The following is a 17,568-nucleotide window of genomic DNA, read 5'->3' as shown; positions in this document are numbered from 1 at the left end:
ACTCCCCCTTGGAAGTTTTTCGAGGATCAAAAAAATACAAACTTTGAACGCTTTGAGGCACCCCTAAATCATGTCCCATTGAGTTGAAACTTTGCAAAGGTAATTTTTTTGGGCCAATAAACAAAATGTACATGGTCGGTTTTTGAAATTTGACATGACTATTTTCGCTGCCACCCTAATGTACGTATACAACTTGGGTTTCCATAATTATCGAGATGACAATGGTAAGATGTATGTATGTGATAAAAAGATATCTTCAAGACGTGCACAGGAAGGAGCATCATGCATTTTAGTGCATATGGAGAATATAACTTCTCAAAAACACGTAATAACTTAATCTGAGGAAGACATGAAAAAAGTGGTTTCCATACAGAAGAAGCTGCAGCCAGATGTTGTACAGGACATTATGAGTTGAGTCAAGCGTAAGGTGCGAGCATACGGTTATGGTATTGAAGTTGAATGAAATAAATATGCCAAAAGCTTAATAAATGGGTTATATTTTATTGTCTGAAAGTTTGAAAAGGATCGGTCAACTAGATAATTTTCTACAACGTTTTTTTCGGTGATGCAGTTTGCTGTGGGACACAATGTAGAACATTGGAAAATGTTGAATTGTAGGAATTTATAAACTCCTATGAAGAATTGTTCTGAATGTGACTTATTTATGCCGCATGCAAGTATTGTAAATCATGTGTAAACTATTGAGTATAAGGCATTATTTTTTCACGTGCAGTTTCAGCTGCTTTCTCAACAAATCGAACACTTCTTTCCGCTTCAAAGCCTCGTTCGCTTGCCGTAAGGCTTTCTTACGATTCTTTCTGGCTTCATGCTCCGAAACCTTGAGGATGTCCAGCGGGATCTTGTCCAATGCCCCCAGTAAGTCCTACGGATAAAGAAGATTATATAGTTTTTCGTTATATGTCAACTTGTTAATAAAACAGTACTATAATATATTGGTGTATAATCGATAGTTTCTCCATGCTGCTGATTTCAACTATCTCCTTGCCATGTTTTTTTGATTTCCGTATGTACTCGTACAACTGGCTGATGATAGAAGATGTAACCCTCATTGATTTGCTGTGGAAGAAAACTCGCACTGTAAATTCTTGAATTCACCAAATAATATACAGTAAACATTCACTAACTGGGCGAAAAGAGAAGACCACTTATCGACATTCGCGTTTTAACTGGTCCGGCATGTTAAACGTCAAATAAAATCGAGGGAAACTTCAATGAATTGTTTGATTCGCTTAGTTCCTGTAATTGGATAAATAAAAGGATTCCAATGGAAGTTTCGCATTGAGTGCGACAACGGGTATGACATATGATTTGAGAAAATTGTTTTTCTGTAGTTTAATCAATGTTTTTGTCGTGCGAAAATAATGTCAACTTTCATAACATTTAAAATTACATTCGAATGCCCCTCACAGCAAATCTTCCATTTGAATATGGCGTCGATTGTTTACGAAATTGTGCTTTTTAACTGGTCCAAGGACCAGTTAACGTTCGCCCAGTTAAATAGCAGACCAGTTAAACCAGGACCAGTTAGCGAACGATTACTGTAGATCAACTCGAAACCCCACCTGCTGACACACTTTTTCAACGGCTCTCCCAACATCCTTAGCACCTGTTGCTTCATCGCGTCATTCTTCCTCTGAATCATCTCTATTTTATTGTTATACAGCTCCAGCATATCGAGATGGTTAGCAAAGTACCTCGGAAACTCCTCCAGAACCCCCTTGTAGTGGTAATCGATTCGGCTGAACAGCATCAGTTTGTTGTTGTACTTTTGAATCAAATCAATCGTTCGATGATTGATCCGTCCCAATCCCCCGAGAAGTAGACCCACTTCCGGGGTGCAGTTGGTTTGCTTCTCAAGTTCCGGGAAGATTTTCTCCGTGTAGAAGGCAGCAATCTCCGTACCGATGTTATTTCCTTCCGTACGAATGAAAAGTGATTTGCAGTTTTGAACGCACTCCGAGACCTGTCATTTAAAGTTCGAGATATATTTCACCATTGGTCAGTATTGTATGGAAACTTACGGAATTTAGAGATCCGTCGAGAGCTCTATGAAGGTTATCGTTCTGCAGTCTCCACTGCGGGTCCATCAAGAGATAGTAGTAGTTCTAAAAATCAAAGTGATATCCAATATTTAATTTTTCCAATCCACACAACCATGACATACCCTGATTTGCATAATTTTGGTCCATCGTTCCTCTAGCAGCAGGATCTTCTCCGTGAGTGCCTCTACCTTATTTTGTCGGTCCTGCAGCATATTCTTCAATCTCAACGTATCCTGTTGGGCTTGCTTCGCCTGATCTGACATCTCCAACACCTTGTCATAGGCTTTATCCTTCCATACCTTGAACAGTGGTTTAGTTTCCTTGCAGAAATTTTTGATCCATTGGGCGAATTTTCTCTCCAGCAAATGTTTCTCGCGAACTTTGAGCAAATTCTCGGCGATGTAATACTGGAGGAACGTTTTGCGCCGCTGATCGCGCATGTTGAGCACATCGGTTTTGGGGCAGAACTTGCGCACTCGTGGACGATAGCGGAGCTCGTGGATGTAGTAGTTGTCCCACTCGGTTGCCAGACGGTTGAAGTACTTCGTTTTGAAGCCAAGCTGCTCCTCGTCGAAGTCCGGCGCGTTGACCTGCAAACGCTGCCGTATGCTGGGCCGACCTCGCATCAGGCTAGTGTAGTATTTGGATCGCTTCTTGTCTTTAAATAAAAAAAGAATATTTTTACTTGATATACAGAGATGCAGCATTGTGAACTTACACCTTTTTAAATCCTTCGACTTTTCGTAAAACTCAGGATCGATATAAAACGATCCCATGAGACCATCGCTTTTGGACAAACTTTTGAATCGGTTGGAGGGGAAACGAATCTCCGCCATGTCCACCGGTTCTTCTTGTTCCTCGGGTGTTTTGAGTTTGCCTAGTCTCGACTTGGATCTTGAAGTATCCGATAATTTATCATCCGAAGTTGTTTCTTTGTTTTTGAACTCCTGGAAGGTCGTCAGTTTGTCTTGCAGACATTCATCGTACAACTTTCTATATTCGCGGGCTTTTTCCTCTATAAATTCGTAGTAACGCATTCGGTTCTCCGAGCACTGAGGCATTTCGTCTGTTTTAGTTTGTTTCGACTGTCGTTTTGTAGCCGAAGAAGCACCCGAATCCGAGCCGGAATCAGTCCTCTGACGACCGCTACGTTTCTTGCATTTCATATTCTCTTCAGATCGATCGTACAACAGCATAGTGATTCTCTTCAGACGATCCTTTTTCAACCAACGACTGCGTAGCCGATCCTTACGACGTTTCTTTTGGGTTCGAATCGTCGGAATACGAAAGTAGGGTGTTCGTATGAATGATAACATTTTCACCTCTTCCATTTTATCATCGTCATCCGACGATTCGTCACTACTTCTGGGACAAAGAGGGATTCGCATGTGCGATAGTCTCGTGTTAATCACGCTTCGTTCGCCTTCCTTTTTCAAATCCATTTCGCGATACGATCGAACCAATAGGCTGAGAGGAATGCCGAATTTTGTTTCATTCTTCAAAAGTGGATCCAACCGGGGAAGTTTCGTAAAGGGACCATACATGTAACCTTCGAGGTGGGGAATTTTTGTTGCCTTCCGTAGCTTTGTCACTCGCCTCCCATCATTGCTGATGTAATCGTACGACTTGGTATCCACCGACGAACAAAGTTCCGATTCCAGTGTTTCCTTCTCTCTCTTTACCATGGCGATGTTATTACGATTTTTGAAATTATACCGCTCCCTAGTGGCCCAATCACGGAAGGTAGCTCCCTGGCTAGCACTCGGACATTGATCTTCCAGCAGTATCCGGTCCAACTTCTGAATCATCTCTTTGTAATCGTCATTCGACAAGGATTTCTTATTGCTAGCTTGGAATTGTATCTCCGACTGATCCGAGGGGGAAGATCGTTCCACATTACCCGCCAGCTGTAACTCATCCGTCACCCGTTTTATGTACTCACCCACATTCCTATCTTGCTTAGCCCGAACATTGGTGTGGCGACACAAATTCACCTTCCTAAGGTCCTCCGTTAGCGTTTCCAACATCCTGTTGGAAGTTCTCATCCTCAGCATCTGCTGGACCGCAGAAAATCGCTGCGGATGAACCTTGGATCGGTAGTGGGGTTTCTTGCTGCCCAAACCACCCAGAAAATTGATCTCATTCGGGGCCCTATTGAAGGGGATCTCATAGTTGCGGTCATAATAGGGCAGATTGGAAGACACTTCCTCCCGATCCCAGACGAAGTTCTTGGTGCCCTGATTGGTGAGAAAAGAATATTGTGTAGCACTAATGCATGATCTATTATTGAGATTTACTAACCTGGAGGACTGTTTTCCTACTAGACGTGGTGGGCTTCGAAGTATGTCGCATGGAGGTTCCATTCTTGCGACCATCCATTTTGGCTGAGGAAAAACGTTTGCGTGCTGAACTGCGAGCCTTTCGTTGATATCAATATTTGGAATGTTGCTATAGAGCTATGGTTACTTGCACGGAAGCATGCGCCTAACGCGAACCGTTATTTATTGTTTGTAAACAAGAGGAGAATAAACAGTTTGAGAAAATAAATGTTTTTTTGTAGCTATGTGTTAGTTCGTAGTTTGAAAGTACACCCACATATTTTTTAACATTCACTTTGGCAAAAGTTTATCCACGAAAAAATCTCGACAAATATCCGGGAAAATTATCTGCCTCTCGCCGTCTGTTGTTTTAATAGTTTCATCTGCTGTCAACATATAAATAATATGTCGTCTTAGAAATAATTCTCATATTCAACAGTTTTTGCATTGAATATTTACACTAATTTAGATTACTAATAATAATCGTTAGACAGAAATCTTCAGATTCTTCATACAGCATTGTGAATTTAGGCGTTTCAGTTTGAAAAATACACTCCAAAAAAGCAACAGAGCAAATTCACTGAATCTATAAGGAATGTCTGTTAACCCATTAGTGCGCAGCGTATGAAATTTAATACGCAAAAATGCCCGTTTTTGAAAAACTGTTTTTGATGAAACTAAAGTGTTAAGCGCATTTTAAATGATACAACATGACAATTTAAGAGTGTTTTTTTTGTGTGAGAGTCATTTCATCTGTCATTTTTGTTGTTCGAGTTCGAGTTTAATGGAGTCGCAAAAGTAAACATAAATTTATCAAAGTTTTACCTCTTAAAGAATTCTAAATTGCTCAAATCTGTGACACAACACTACTAGACGAGTGTAAAAAATGATATCTAGCAAAAAATCCGAAGAAAATTATGAAACCGCAAAAAAATCTATGTTTACTTTTGAGCGTAAGAAATTTCATACGCTGTGCAACTATGGTATATTTTTTTCTCAATAGGATATATCAGCTTCCCGATAATCCGGAGGGGCTGTACAATTATCTGATTGATTTGGATGAAAACGCTTTCGAAAATCTAGTGTCAACAAATGATATTGACTTTGTCATCGTGCCCCAAGCGGCGGAGACAGCGATGTGGATGCTGGAGATAGAGACTCGGAGGACGGCTCTTCCGGTTTTGGCAAACAAGTGAATGTCGAGAGCAACATTGAACGAGGCCAATCACAAGAATGCTCCTCGGGCAGCAGCAAGAAGCGGAGAGCCAGACACTGGAAAAAAATGACCATAAATTCGGATGATTGACATAAATCCAGCAAGAATCGAGTTCATGCAGATCAAGCCTAAACACTCGAAATCATCGGAAGTCAGGTTTGACGGAATAAATCATATCATTAATACGAATCCAACTGGTACCCAACAAAGGTGCGTATTGCAACCGATGTACGACGTATATTTGCCCTTCGGAGTGCAAACCCACATCACACTTTTTCCGGTACCATACTCAGTGATACTAAATCCGATACACTGTCGTTCTACGCATAACTGTTCCATGTTCTATGCAATCCCTATGAACCGTGGGACAATTATGCGTAGAACGGCAGTACACGAAAGTGCTAATAAACCATGAAAATGGTTGTTGAAGTTGAATTTTATGAAATAAAACCGTTTTGTTTGCTATTCAAATGATTTCCATTTTTGATACTGTATCGGCTCAGCGTATGAAATTTCATACGTCAGATATCTCAATTTCCAAAGAACTCCAAACCAAAATATTGCGTTCCCCCCCGTTTCGGGACAAACCTAGATGGACTAGAAAGTTTCATGCCATTTGGATCAAGTTCTTGTACACCTGAGCAGTAGTGGGTTAACCCAAAAATCGAACAGCAACTTTGATAATGTTTCATTGCTTTGGAAAGCTTCTATATGTTAAGGTTTTGGCATCAAATGATAGCTCAGTTTATTAGCTATCACTTACCATCGATTTCATTCAATTTTGTATAGCTTTATTGGACAATAAATTCTGTTTAAAGCAACTATGTGCGGAAAGTATATGTTATATACATAACCTAACAAAAAAACTTTATAAAATGTAAAAATATGTAACTTCTCTAAAGTATTACTTTGATAAAAGAACACACATGACGATGTAGTGATGTAGGAAAAAAAACCATAGGATTGAACCTCCTACAGAACCAAAAATGTAGGTTTCGGCCAATGTTTTTGTTTGAACATTCATGTTTCCAAACTAAGCGAACGTTCGTTGGTTCAATCTCAGAATTATTCATTGATTGATCTTCTAATCGGTCTTTTTCAAGGCCAGAGTCGGTTGAACTTTGTTGCTTGAAGCCTCTATAATAGAGGAAAAACACGCAATCAACGAATTCATTGTTAACATTTACTGTGGTGTGAAGCAATCAACTCTATCAGATTAGCGATCCCCAAATCAGTTCGAAATTATCCAGAATTGAATGGTATCAGGTATCCAAATGTTTCCAAACACATAGTAGTTTTATAGGATACTTTCACAGATTCACATATTTTAAAGATCTATAAAATCCACCTTTTATTGGTGTCAAGGCGCCCCTCATTTGAGTTAACTTTTGATCAATCACCAAATAGTTATTTGGTACGTATTCAGACCTTTTCTGGATTATAACGTTTACAGATATTGTGAACATCATGCTTGCACACCATTTGGATTAGACATCTAAGTCATATAATTAATGCATCTCGATGACCTCAATTCTGATAATGATTTGTTCAATGAGTCAGTCTGGGAATCTTTATCCGTCCTACCTTACATCTTAGAGGATGAGTGTCTTCAGAGAAGTTGCCTATGCGTTGAGTCGATTTCAAATCTCTTACCAACAAATTAAATACCAATCCTCTAAGAAAAATACTTTAAACACTGTGTTTTGTGATTCATGAGGTGTCGAGACCAAAGAGATCCTAGCTTTTTATAATTTTATTTCTAAGTTTAAAGTTTTCTAAACGTATAGTATATTGTTTTTCTTATTTTTAGCTGATTTTGCCGAATGTACACTAAACTAAACAAATTAAACAAAAAATATAAAAACAAGACGAAAGCCAATGAAAAGAAATCCTTTCGGCTGTCAATATTGCAAGGTTCGTATTGGCAAATGAAAATGATTATATGAAGCGCCGAATATCCGGTTGTCAGATGTTCGGTCATCCGGCCTCGAAGCTTGACGAATATCCGGTATCTGGCCTTGTTTCTTTCAGTCGATTATTAGTGGTAGTTGTGCAATTATAAGTTCTTCTCAAAACTATTTTCAGAAAAAGTTTCGGCTGTTTATTTACAGGTTAAGGCGATCAGAGGTCCGTTTCCACCGAAGAACCGTGCACCGTCCGCATTACCTGATAGTTCTCGACTATTCACCATAGAAACGTTTCGTGCCTCCCAAAAACTTCACATGCCAAGTTTGGCTCCATTTGCTTGATTAGTTCTTGAGTTATGCAAAAAATATGCTTCATTTGTATGGCAGCCTCCCTTAGAAAGGAGGGAGGAGTGTCTGTTTACCATAGAAACGTTTCGTGCCCCTAAAACTTGCACATGTCGAATTTGGCTCTATTTACTTGAGTAGTTTTCGAGTTATGCAGAAACTTGTGTTTCATTTGTATAGCAGCCCCTCTTAGAGAAGGGGAATCACCTTAGAGAGAGGTAGTGGTCGAATCACCTTAGAAATGTGTCTTGCCCCCTAAAACCGCCACATGCCAAAGGGCCTGGACGGGTAAGGGAGTAAAAAGTGCCCCCAAACCAAATCACTGGCAAATATTGTAAAGGATATTAAATAAGAAATTTTGGTGGTTTATTTGAACCCCTATGTGGTTTGACGTAGGATCTATAGTGAAAAACGTACTTTTTCGATTAATTCACGCCATCCTCAAAAGATCCGAGATAAAAATTTGAAAAAAATACTGAATGTGCATCTTCCACGGTGTATCAAGAAAAATTATCAAAAAAATATTTCATCAAAAATTTTAGTACTAAAAAAAATATTTAAATTTTGAAATTTTTTTTTGGGATTTAGAGATTCAGTACTACTCTAATTCATATTTAAATGTGCTCTCACAGCTTTTCTAGATTGATAAATATAATAAATAATAAAATAATAAATAATAAATAATACACAGTACAAAAAATGTTATAGATTTTCTGGCATTTCGAAATTTTGAAAAAAAATATAACTTTGAGACCACAAATCCGATTTGTTTTTTTTATTTTAATCTTTCAATTGAAAACCACGAATACAATAAAATAATCGATTTCGAAAAAATAAAAATAATAATGCAGACGATGAAGAAAATTATTTTTGTGTCACACAATGCTCTTAAAAATTCAGGAAAAATTACGCCACATGTAGAAAAAAGACACATACGAACGCATTTAAATAAAAAATTGAGCAGGAGTGGGTCTCAAAGTTGTATTTTTTTTCAAAATTCCGAAATGCCAGAAAATCTATAACATTTTTTTTTGTACTGTGTATTTTTTTTAATTTTATTTTTATTATTAGATATTTGAAAAAAAAACAGTTTGAAGATATTTATCAATCTAGAAAAGCCGTAAGAGCACATTTAAATATGAATTAGAGTAGTACTGAATCTCTAAATCCAAAAAAAAAATTTCTTAGAATTTAAAAATTTTTTTTAGTACTAAAATTTTTGATGAAATATTTTTTGATAATTTTTCTTGATACACCGTGGTAAGCTGTACATTCAGTATTTTTTTGAAATTTTTATCTCGGATCTATTGAGGATGGCGTGAAATAAACGAAAAAGTACGTTTTTCACTATAGATCCTACGTCAAACCACATAGGGGTTCAAATAAACCACCAATTTTTTTTATTTAATATCCTTTACAATATTTGCCATACAGCTGGTGATTTGGTTTGGGGGCACTTTTTACTCCCTTACCCGGCCAGGCCCTTTGTTTCCGTTTGATTGACTAGTTGTTGAGTTATGCAGAAATGTATGCTTCCATTTATATGGCAGCCCCCCTCCTTAAAGAGGGGGAGGAGTATTTGTTAACCATAGAAATGTTTCGTGCCTCCTAAAACAATCACATGTCAAATTTGGCTCCATTTACTTGATTAGTTTTCGTGTTATGCAGAAATTTGAGTTTCATTTGCATGGCAGCTCCCACCCCTGCCGCTTTTCTTTAACTCCGGACTGGCCGTGAACGGGAAAATTTGTAGTACGAAATGCCTGTCGGACGTTGGGTCGTTCATCAAGAAATACCATAAGGACGAAGACGCGGTATTCTGACCGAATCTTGTGTCGGCCCACTACTCTAAACGATCGTTAGAGGAGATGGAGCGGCTGAATATCGATGTGGTACTTAAGTCGGCGAATCCACCCAACGTCCCCCAATTGCGTCCCATCGAGAATTTCTGGGCAAACCTGAAGCGTAAGATCTACTCCAACAATTTCATCGCAAAAACGGAGAAGGAATTGATGGATAAAACGAATAAAGAACTCAAAAACATGTCTACACACATGTTTTATTCCGCCATGGCGAATTCCGGAAGGCCGCTCGCAAGGGCGTAGATTTTTTTTTATCAAACTGAATTATCTGCCTTAGTTTTTTTTTATTACCAACCGAAGAAAGTCCATTTTTTCATGCAAACGTTATCAGAATAAAGCGTGTTCACATCAAATTGCATCATGAAAAAAATTCTGTACAAAATTACCTAGTTGACCGACCCTTTTAAACTTTCAGACAAGAAAATTTAACCCATTAGTAAGCTCTTGGCAAATTTTATTTCATTAAACTTCAATAACATAACCGTATAGGATAGTGTCACCTCCAAACGCAATTGAAATATCCCTTCACCTTTTGCCATGATCATTTTAATTATACGGTGTTTATGCTGTTATATATTGCTGTTATAGATATAGTCGGGTGAAAGCTGTCGGCGTTTTTTTTTTAGAGCTGTTTGGTTTGCTTGTTGAATTCCTGATAAACACCGTACTCGAAAAAATGCAGTAGGAAAAAATGATGACCAAAAATTTATTTTACGTCGAATATTTTTTTAACTCTCGGGTAATAAATAAACACATATTAGCTATGTTTATGCAAAGTTGGTACATTCAACCTCCTCTCCTAGACTAAATGTCCGCACCTAGGACATAACGCTACCCATCAAATCATGTGCAACACTTGCGCTATCTTTTTGCACACTTTCATAAGCTCTTTCTTCACAACCTTCAAACTCTTTCTTCAAATACCTTCTCTGTTTTCCGGAGCTTGCCCTTCATAATCGGCCCAGAATTTTTCTATTGGACGAAGTTCAGGCGAGTTTGGCAGATTCGCCTCCTTCGGCACAAAAACAACATCGTTGGCTTCGTACCACTCCATCACCGGTTTTGCGCAATGACACGATGCCAGATCCGACCAAAACAATGTGTCACCGTCATGGGACCGGTCGTTATGCACGGCTTACTGAGTTGACGGCACCCACAGAACGCCTGCCACACTTGCCTTCTTATGGAATTTCTCCGGGACATTCAGGTGGAACTTGCCGACGAAAAACCCCAGGTCGGGGATCTGCTTGGCGTCCGTTCTAATATGCCTCTCGTTGTCCGTTACGGCGCATTTCGGCTGCCCCGACTACTCGCGGTACCAAAGGCGTCTCGTCCGCCTGTTCAAACTGTTCATAGGACAAGTAGACAATCTCAGAATAAAATGTATATTATTTCACATTTGTAACATGGATGAGGAATTATCGAAGGTATTTTTTTGTGATTTCCATGTTATTCCGAATTTTCATTATTATATTTTTTATTTTGGTGGAACTCAAACCCATCGTGAAGAATATAATCTGATAATTACATTTGAATACACCCCAATCCGCGCGCAGCACATCCTTAACGCTACGAAATAAGCAGTAATGACTACCGGGTTCAAATCATTCATATGAACCCGCCGTCATCCAAACACAGGGCAAACACAGTCAACTACGTATGAAACGATCACTACTACTAATGCGCCGCCTTGCGTCAAAATGACGTTTTCGGTTCAATATTTCTGCTGAACAAAACCGATGCAAACGATGGAAAATACACACCACCATTCTTCAGTGTTTGTTCGTAGTTGTATCGTTTCCCTTTCTGTTTCTCTTTCTATTCCTGACGTCATTAAAATTTGAGAGAGGGCACGAGACCGCGAGAGTACACAGCACCAAACACCCCAAGCGAACATGATTCTAATAAAAAAAAAAACCAACAAATTCATTCATGATTTCTGTGGATGTGGTGGTGTTCTTCGTTGATGTGTGGTTTTAATTCGAGTGTTTTTATCGATTTTGTTCAAACGACAACTTGAACCCGGTACATATAGTACACGTCTGCTTACGTTTCAAAACCTCCGCTGCATTGGCCGGACATGTGGATGAAATAGCCGCGTATTTTGTTCTTAATGCTGTCTTAATATTTGTTGTTGTTCAAGAATTATTTACGGTCGAGATCTGACCAGAAACGGTTATTCGGAATCATGATGATGACTGAAGACTACCTTTATGACATAAGGCAGATGTCTTGATTTTATGAGGAATTCATTGATAAGTTTGGGCGCATAGTTGACCGTAGGATTCTTTCGTTATACAGGCAAACCTGATTTTGATAGGGACCGCCCAAAAAAATCATGTTCGCTAAACAAGGGACCGCTTAAAAAATCCTTAAGAACATAACCCAAATCCTAATGATTCCATTCGTGATCAACATTCGATTTCCTTTTTTCACTTTCATAAGCGGCCTACGCAGATCATAAAATCAACTCTTTGCTCCTGTCAATAAGCTCCTACTGACACCTTAAAACAAGCAAAACAAAACATGAGAATGGGAATCAACTGACACAGTCCCTATGTAGAGCGATAAAATACATATCAAAAATAAAAAAAAAATGACCGAATACTTCATTTTCTTTCAAATACCGCACAAAAAAGTCGCACCAAAAAAATCGCACAAAAAAGTTCGCATAAAAAACCGCACAAAAACTGGTTTTACTGTATAGATAATGTTGAGAAATTAAAATTTTAAAATCTGTAATCGCAATACTGTTGTTTTAATGTTACAAATGAAATTGAACAGGTCGCTCAGTTGGTCACGCGTCGCCTCTGCGCGGTATAGCTTCCTGGTGCGGGATTCTATTTATCGGTTCGGTTAGGCAGCTTCCTTACCTTGAAGACATGAAGCCCGCTTCATTGTCTGCTGAACGAGCCAGACGGAAGAATTGACCTTCTTGGCCACGTCCCGAATCGTAAGGTTTGGATTGCGCTTGAATTACACCTTCCTTGCCTTCACCGGATCGGTCGTCTTCGCTTTTATCCGCTGCCGCTGGGTGTCTGGGGCTTCTTGAACGATTTTGCCACGGTTGAATGGTCGATTCGTGTGGGACTGTTCTGGATTTTCCACGAACGCGCCCATATTTTTTTTGTCAAAGCACTACTTGCTTGGAAGCCATCTCGATAACCACTTGTCAGATTGTAACTAAATTTTGCACATGTAAAAATTACACTCGAAACTAGTTTTACTCACCTAATTTTTACCCAAGCAATGAAAAGTTATACACAAAAGAAAGTGTTGCATTTTTTTTGCTTTTTAACTTTTGCTGCTTGACTTTTTGATACAGTCAATACTGGAAGACCGCAGCCCAACATTTGAACAATTAGTCACCCGTAATGCTCAAAAGTTTGGCCACCCCTGAGATAGCTGTTCTAAAATATGCGATCTGATAACATCAATAGAATACAATCCCCACAGAACGCCAATAAAAAAAAATAGAGACACGATAGAATGGGGTAAACAAAACTGATATTGTGCCAACGCTCTTGATGCGAGCTGAATGGAAACACAAAAAAAACAGTGCGGGGTTCATTGTTGCAATTTATAAACTTTATAAATCCATGCATATTTCTAATATGTATCTGAATATGAATAGATTAAGAAAAAGAAAAACATATACACCTCAGACATATAAATGAATACATGGTCCCCTACACAGCCCATAGATTGTCTTTGGATTTGCAGCGTTCCACAGCGAAATGGGTTTGTGTGCGCGGTCGAGAAGCCGAATGATGAACAAACAATTCACCTGCAGCACTAAGCTTGTCCTCGTGATATTTGTGTTCCGTAACGAAATCAAGTTTACGGCAAGCAACCCAGCCAGAGTATCTCAGGTGGATTTTCCATGACAGCACACAGCAAAGCAACAATCACTCACCCACAACTTTTCGCTTTCAGCTTCAAGCTTCAACCTCTCACTCTCTCGGATGGTCGGGGTGCCGGTAAGATCCGTATCGCGCTGCAATTTACGGCGCCCTGTAACCGACGGTGTAATCGTGTCCATATTTATAACAATCTGTTGTGATAGTTCCAGCAGCGGAGTGGGAACATCAAGCGAATCAGCTCGAAGGCATTCGTTTACCCTTGCCAACCTAAACATCCCACTTTTGCGCCGGAACGGCGCAGAAGGAAAGCGTTTCCTAACGCTTTGTGCAGACATTTTTGCAGTTTACCGTAAACAAGCTCTGATGTCAAGTATGAATCAAACCGTTTGGAAGGGAGTCTAGGGTGGCTGCTGAAAATGTAGCTCAATTCGGGGACCTGTCATGTAGATTGAGTTGTTTTGATATGTGACGAATATTTTGCTAACAGAACAATATTTAAAATGTGTTTCTGATTAATAAAGCAAAATTAGTCTAGTTCTCTCAAAGACCAAATGAATAGAGACATTTTTCATTCAATTGAAGAGACATGTCGTTAAGTGCGGGTATTAGGAAATCTACTCCTACGAACCTTTTCACTCGGACAACATCCCCTCCTTGTGCAGCTCAAACGAACATTTGCTGACTCCTGCTGGAAGCAGAACGTAAATTATATGACACACCAATTCCTCCACCTTCCATGCCCAGTCAGCACCTATGGATGAAATGACAGGGGAATTGGAAAGTTTCGCTCTACAGCTCCACAACACAACTGGTTCACTTGACACTCACAGGTATGTATCGAAATCACTTCAAACGAGTGCTGAGGGCATTGGATGAATTATGTTTTCCCCATCCTGGAGGGCAAGTTAGCTGAAATAGTTAGTTGTAACCGAATGGTAGTGGCAGCAGGAGTTTCGGATGTTGAGTAAGACACTACATTGGATACCGGAAAAGGGAACGATACGGTGGAACAGCAAAATCAAGCACACGGAAAGCTGACTTCAATTTAGCTGATGCATTACTTGGGGCATTACAACGGTTGTCACAATTTCGTTTGGCCTTGGCGTCTTCCGGTGAAGGATTTTGATTTGAACGCTTCGGAACGAAGCGGAAATTGGCTTATGTTTGGGTTGAGTGATTTTTGTTTTGTGAGTACTTCACAGGGGTCGTTATTACCTGAGACGAGACATGACAATAGGGGGCCGATTCTGGACCACTTTTTCTGTCAAACTCGGACCACTTGCAACTCGACTCCTGATTGGTTGATGAGGAAAACAGTTGACATAGACAAATATACTAAAATGGGATTTCCAACATTTTCACAGTGTTGCCAAATATATTCAAAATTGACTAATAGTTGCACTCATATTTCAATTTAGCGAAAATTTCTATTCTTTGTATATTTTCGTTTCTGTTACGTCCTGTGTTCAGTTCCCGAAGAGAGGGAAACATTGTACAGTTCTGTTAGTTTTTGAACGATGTCAGAGTTGAATTATAAGGCCTTATTTCCGTATACACTTCACGGTGAAAACGAAATGAAGTGTATCCGCGATGACAACTATTTACAACTAACATATCATAACCGCCCAGTGACCATTCTACCCTGGATTCCTCGAGTCAAGAGAGATGCACCACGATTGATATAAGGTACAGACTAGGGGGGCGTCGCTGATCCATGGACAGTTACACCCCAATAGGAAGTATCCCGTGTCGGCCACACATATATAGTACTGCAGACTGCAACATCCCAATTGTGAGATCTTTGTAATACTAACCTCGAGCCAATCGCGAGTAATCGGTTACATATTACTAACATAGTTGTAAGACAAAAATTATCAAAATATTGGACTCTCGACCCCGTCAGGCTAATGCCACAAGTGCCCTAATAAAATATATATTTTGGAAAAAAAAACTATACAATGTTGACACCTGGAAACAAAATTAGTTTTTAACAAGGCTTACTACTCTCACCACATCAGATTAGCCGGCCCGAAGGCAGTTTTAAATTTGTCAAAATCTGAATGAAAATTTTTACTTGGCGTTGTTTATTTACTTGAAGCACGTCTTTCTTACCATAACTTATCCCATTTTCTATACACTTTCCGATATTCTCATTAAAATTTATTATAATATAAAATTATCTTCAGATACCATTTTTGTAAGAGATTATTTTATCATATGAAGAAAACAAAGTTTTCCATTCACATTGAACATTAATTCGATACGGAGTAGTTAATTATCATTCAATTTATGTATTTCAACATATCATTCTCCTGTTATCAAATCTACGTTTTCTATTTCTTTTTGCTTTATCTGCAGTTAAATTTCTTTTGGATACCAACATAACAGGGAAATACTAACTGTTTAAAATATGACACCCGATTTTATAGTTATTATGAAAAATTGTACAGCTCAAATAATACATGATACGAAGAACACATGTTTCTCTTATGGAAAAATAATCTTCCGAAATTTTATAACATTTGGCAACCTTCACATCTCGCGTGGCTCGGCTCTCTGTTATCTAGCACTTGGTTGACGAAAATGCAGAAAAAAGAGTAAGAAGCCAGTTGTCACGTCTTGTCTTAAGCGGACCTTACACGGTCAAATTTATTGACAATATGATGACATTTGAGAGCATAATGACAGCTGAACATGGCCGACAACGCAGAAATCCGGATTTTCTGATTTTCGGGCATCAATATCGTGACATTTCATATGGATGCATCATGATGACGTTTTACCTCACGGACTTCCAGACTGAGTGGCCAGATTTGCAAGCGGACATTTAATGTTTGTTAGTCTTTTTTGCGATTGCAATTAAAATTTATGAACTTTTGAAATTGTAGGAATCATAAATGAAAGCTTTTGGTTTGGAAAACTGATACAAAACTTTACATTTAATGCGATATGCCGGAGAACCACTCAGTGTCGCATTGGAGGCAATTTGACCTGTAATTGGACATTGAAGATGAGAGTGGTACAGCGTCGACGTCTGGGCCCGAACTCGATGTTTAGAAAAATGTCTAACTAAACGTGTCGCATACAGGTCTGTCCAATTAGAAAAATGTCGCATTAAATGTAAATTACTGTACTTAAAATAGCAAAATACTGTACTTTTCGCGATACAAATCAAAACCTCAAAGTAAACTGACAATGGGATGGTGAGAGAGTGAATGAAAATTAACAACGTCTTAGGAATGTTTTTAACATTGAACTCGGTCATTCTTTGCGCTAGCGAGCGGGGCAGCCACTTTAGTCTAAGTTGTGTGTTTCTTCACACTCCGCTATAAAATTTGGAGAATGAGAAGATCTGGGAAAATCACAGGTGAAAAAACATCACGTGTTAATTCAAGTTACAGTAGAATCCCGATTATCCGTGAATAGTCGGGATGATTTTTAAACATAGAAACTATGTTTTATCAATACAGAAATAGATACAGATACAGATAATCGGGGTACAGATACAGATACAGATAATCGGTGTTCTACTGTCATAGTCTTATTTATCGAATAAAAACATTTGCTTGCAGATAATATAATTTGCATATATTTCCACAATCTAAAATAATTTGGCATCCCTGAAACTGAAAGGATCAGTCTGTATTTGTGAAGCGAGTATGTGTTTTTGAGAAGGAAAAACGAGTTTTAAAGTGTAAATTATGAATGAAAATTAACTTTTCCAAATCAAATTAGTATTCTATGTGAATGCAAATCACTTTTTATCTGCAAGTGGTGAGAAAATCCCATACAAAAATTGTATCTGAAACTGACGTTATATAATAATAATAAATTTTAGTAGGAATATCTGAAAATTCATAGAAAATAGGTTAAGTTGGAGTTAGGACTACGCGCTTCAACTAATTAAATAATACCAAGTAGATATTTTCATTCAAATTTTACCAATTGAAAATTGCCTTTTAGCCTTCTAATCTGATGGAGAATAGTTTGGATC

At 38.6% G+C, this 17,568-nt stretch overlaps 1 protein-coding gene across 1 annotated transcript; it reads right to left on the bottom strand.

Annotated features, from left to right (window-relative positions):
* Positions 1-496: 496 nt before the first annotated feature.
* Positions 497-4,545, bottom strand: LOC129776844 (uncharacterized). The gene is made up of 7 exons (XM_055782732.1): positions 4,365-4,545; positions 2,782-4,300; positions 2,186-2,721; positions 2,043-2,126; positions 1,584-1,984; positions 945-1,077; positions 497-883 (listed from the first exon to the last, which is right to left on the bottom strand). Exons 1-7 carry the CDS (start codon positions 4,440-4,442, stop codon positions 716-718), a joined length of 2,919 nt encoding a protein of 972 aa, XP_055638707.1. The 5' UTR covers positions 4,443-4,545; the 3' UTR covers positions 497-715.
* Between the last annotated feature and the right edge of the window lie 13,023 nt (positions 4,546-17,568).

This window comes from Toxorhynchites rutilus, chromosome 3 (genome assembly GCF_029784135.1).
Source record: "Toxorhynchites rutilus septentrionalis strain SRP chromosome 3, ASM2978413v1, whole genome shotgun sequence".
NCBI lineage: Eukaryota > Metazoa > Arthropoda > Insecta > Diptera > Culicidae > Toxorhynchites > Toxorhynchites rutilus.
This window is presented reverse-complemented; position numbering and strand designations above follow the sequence as displayed.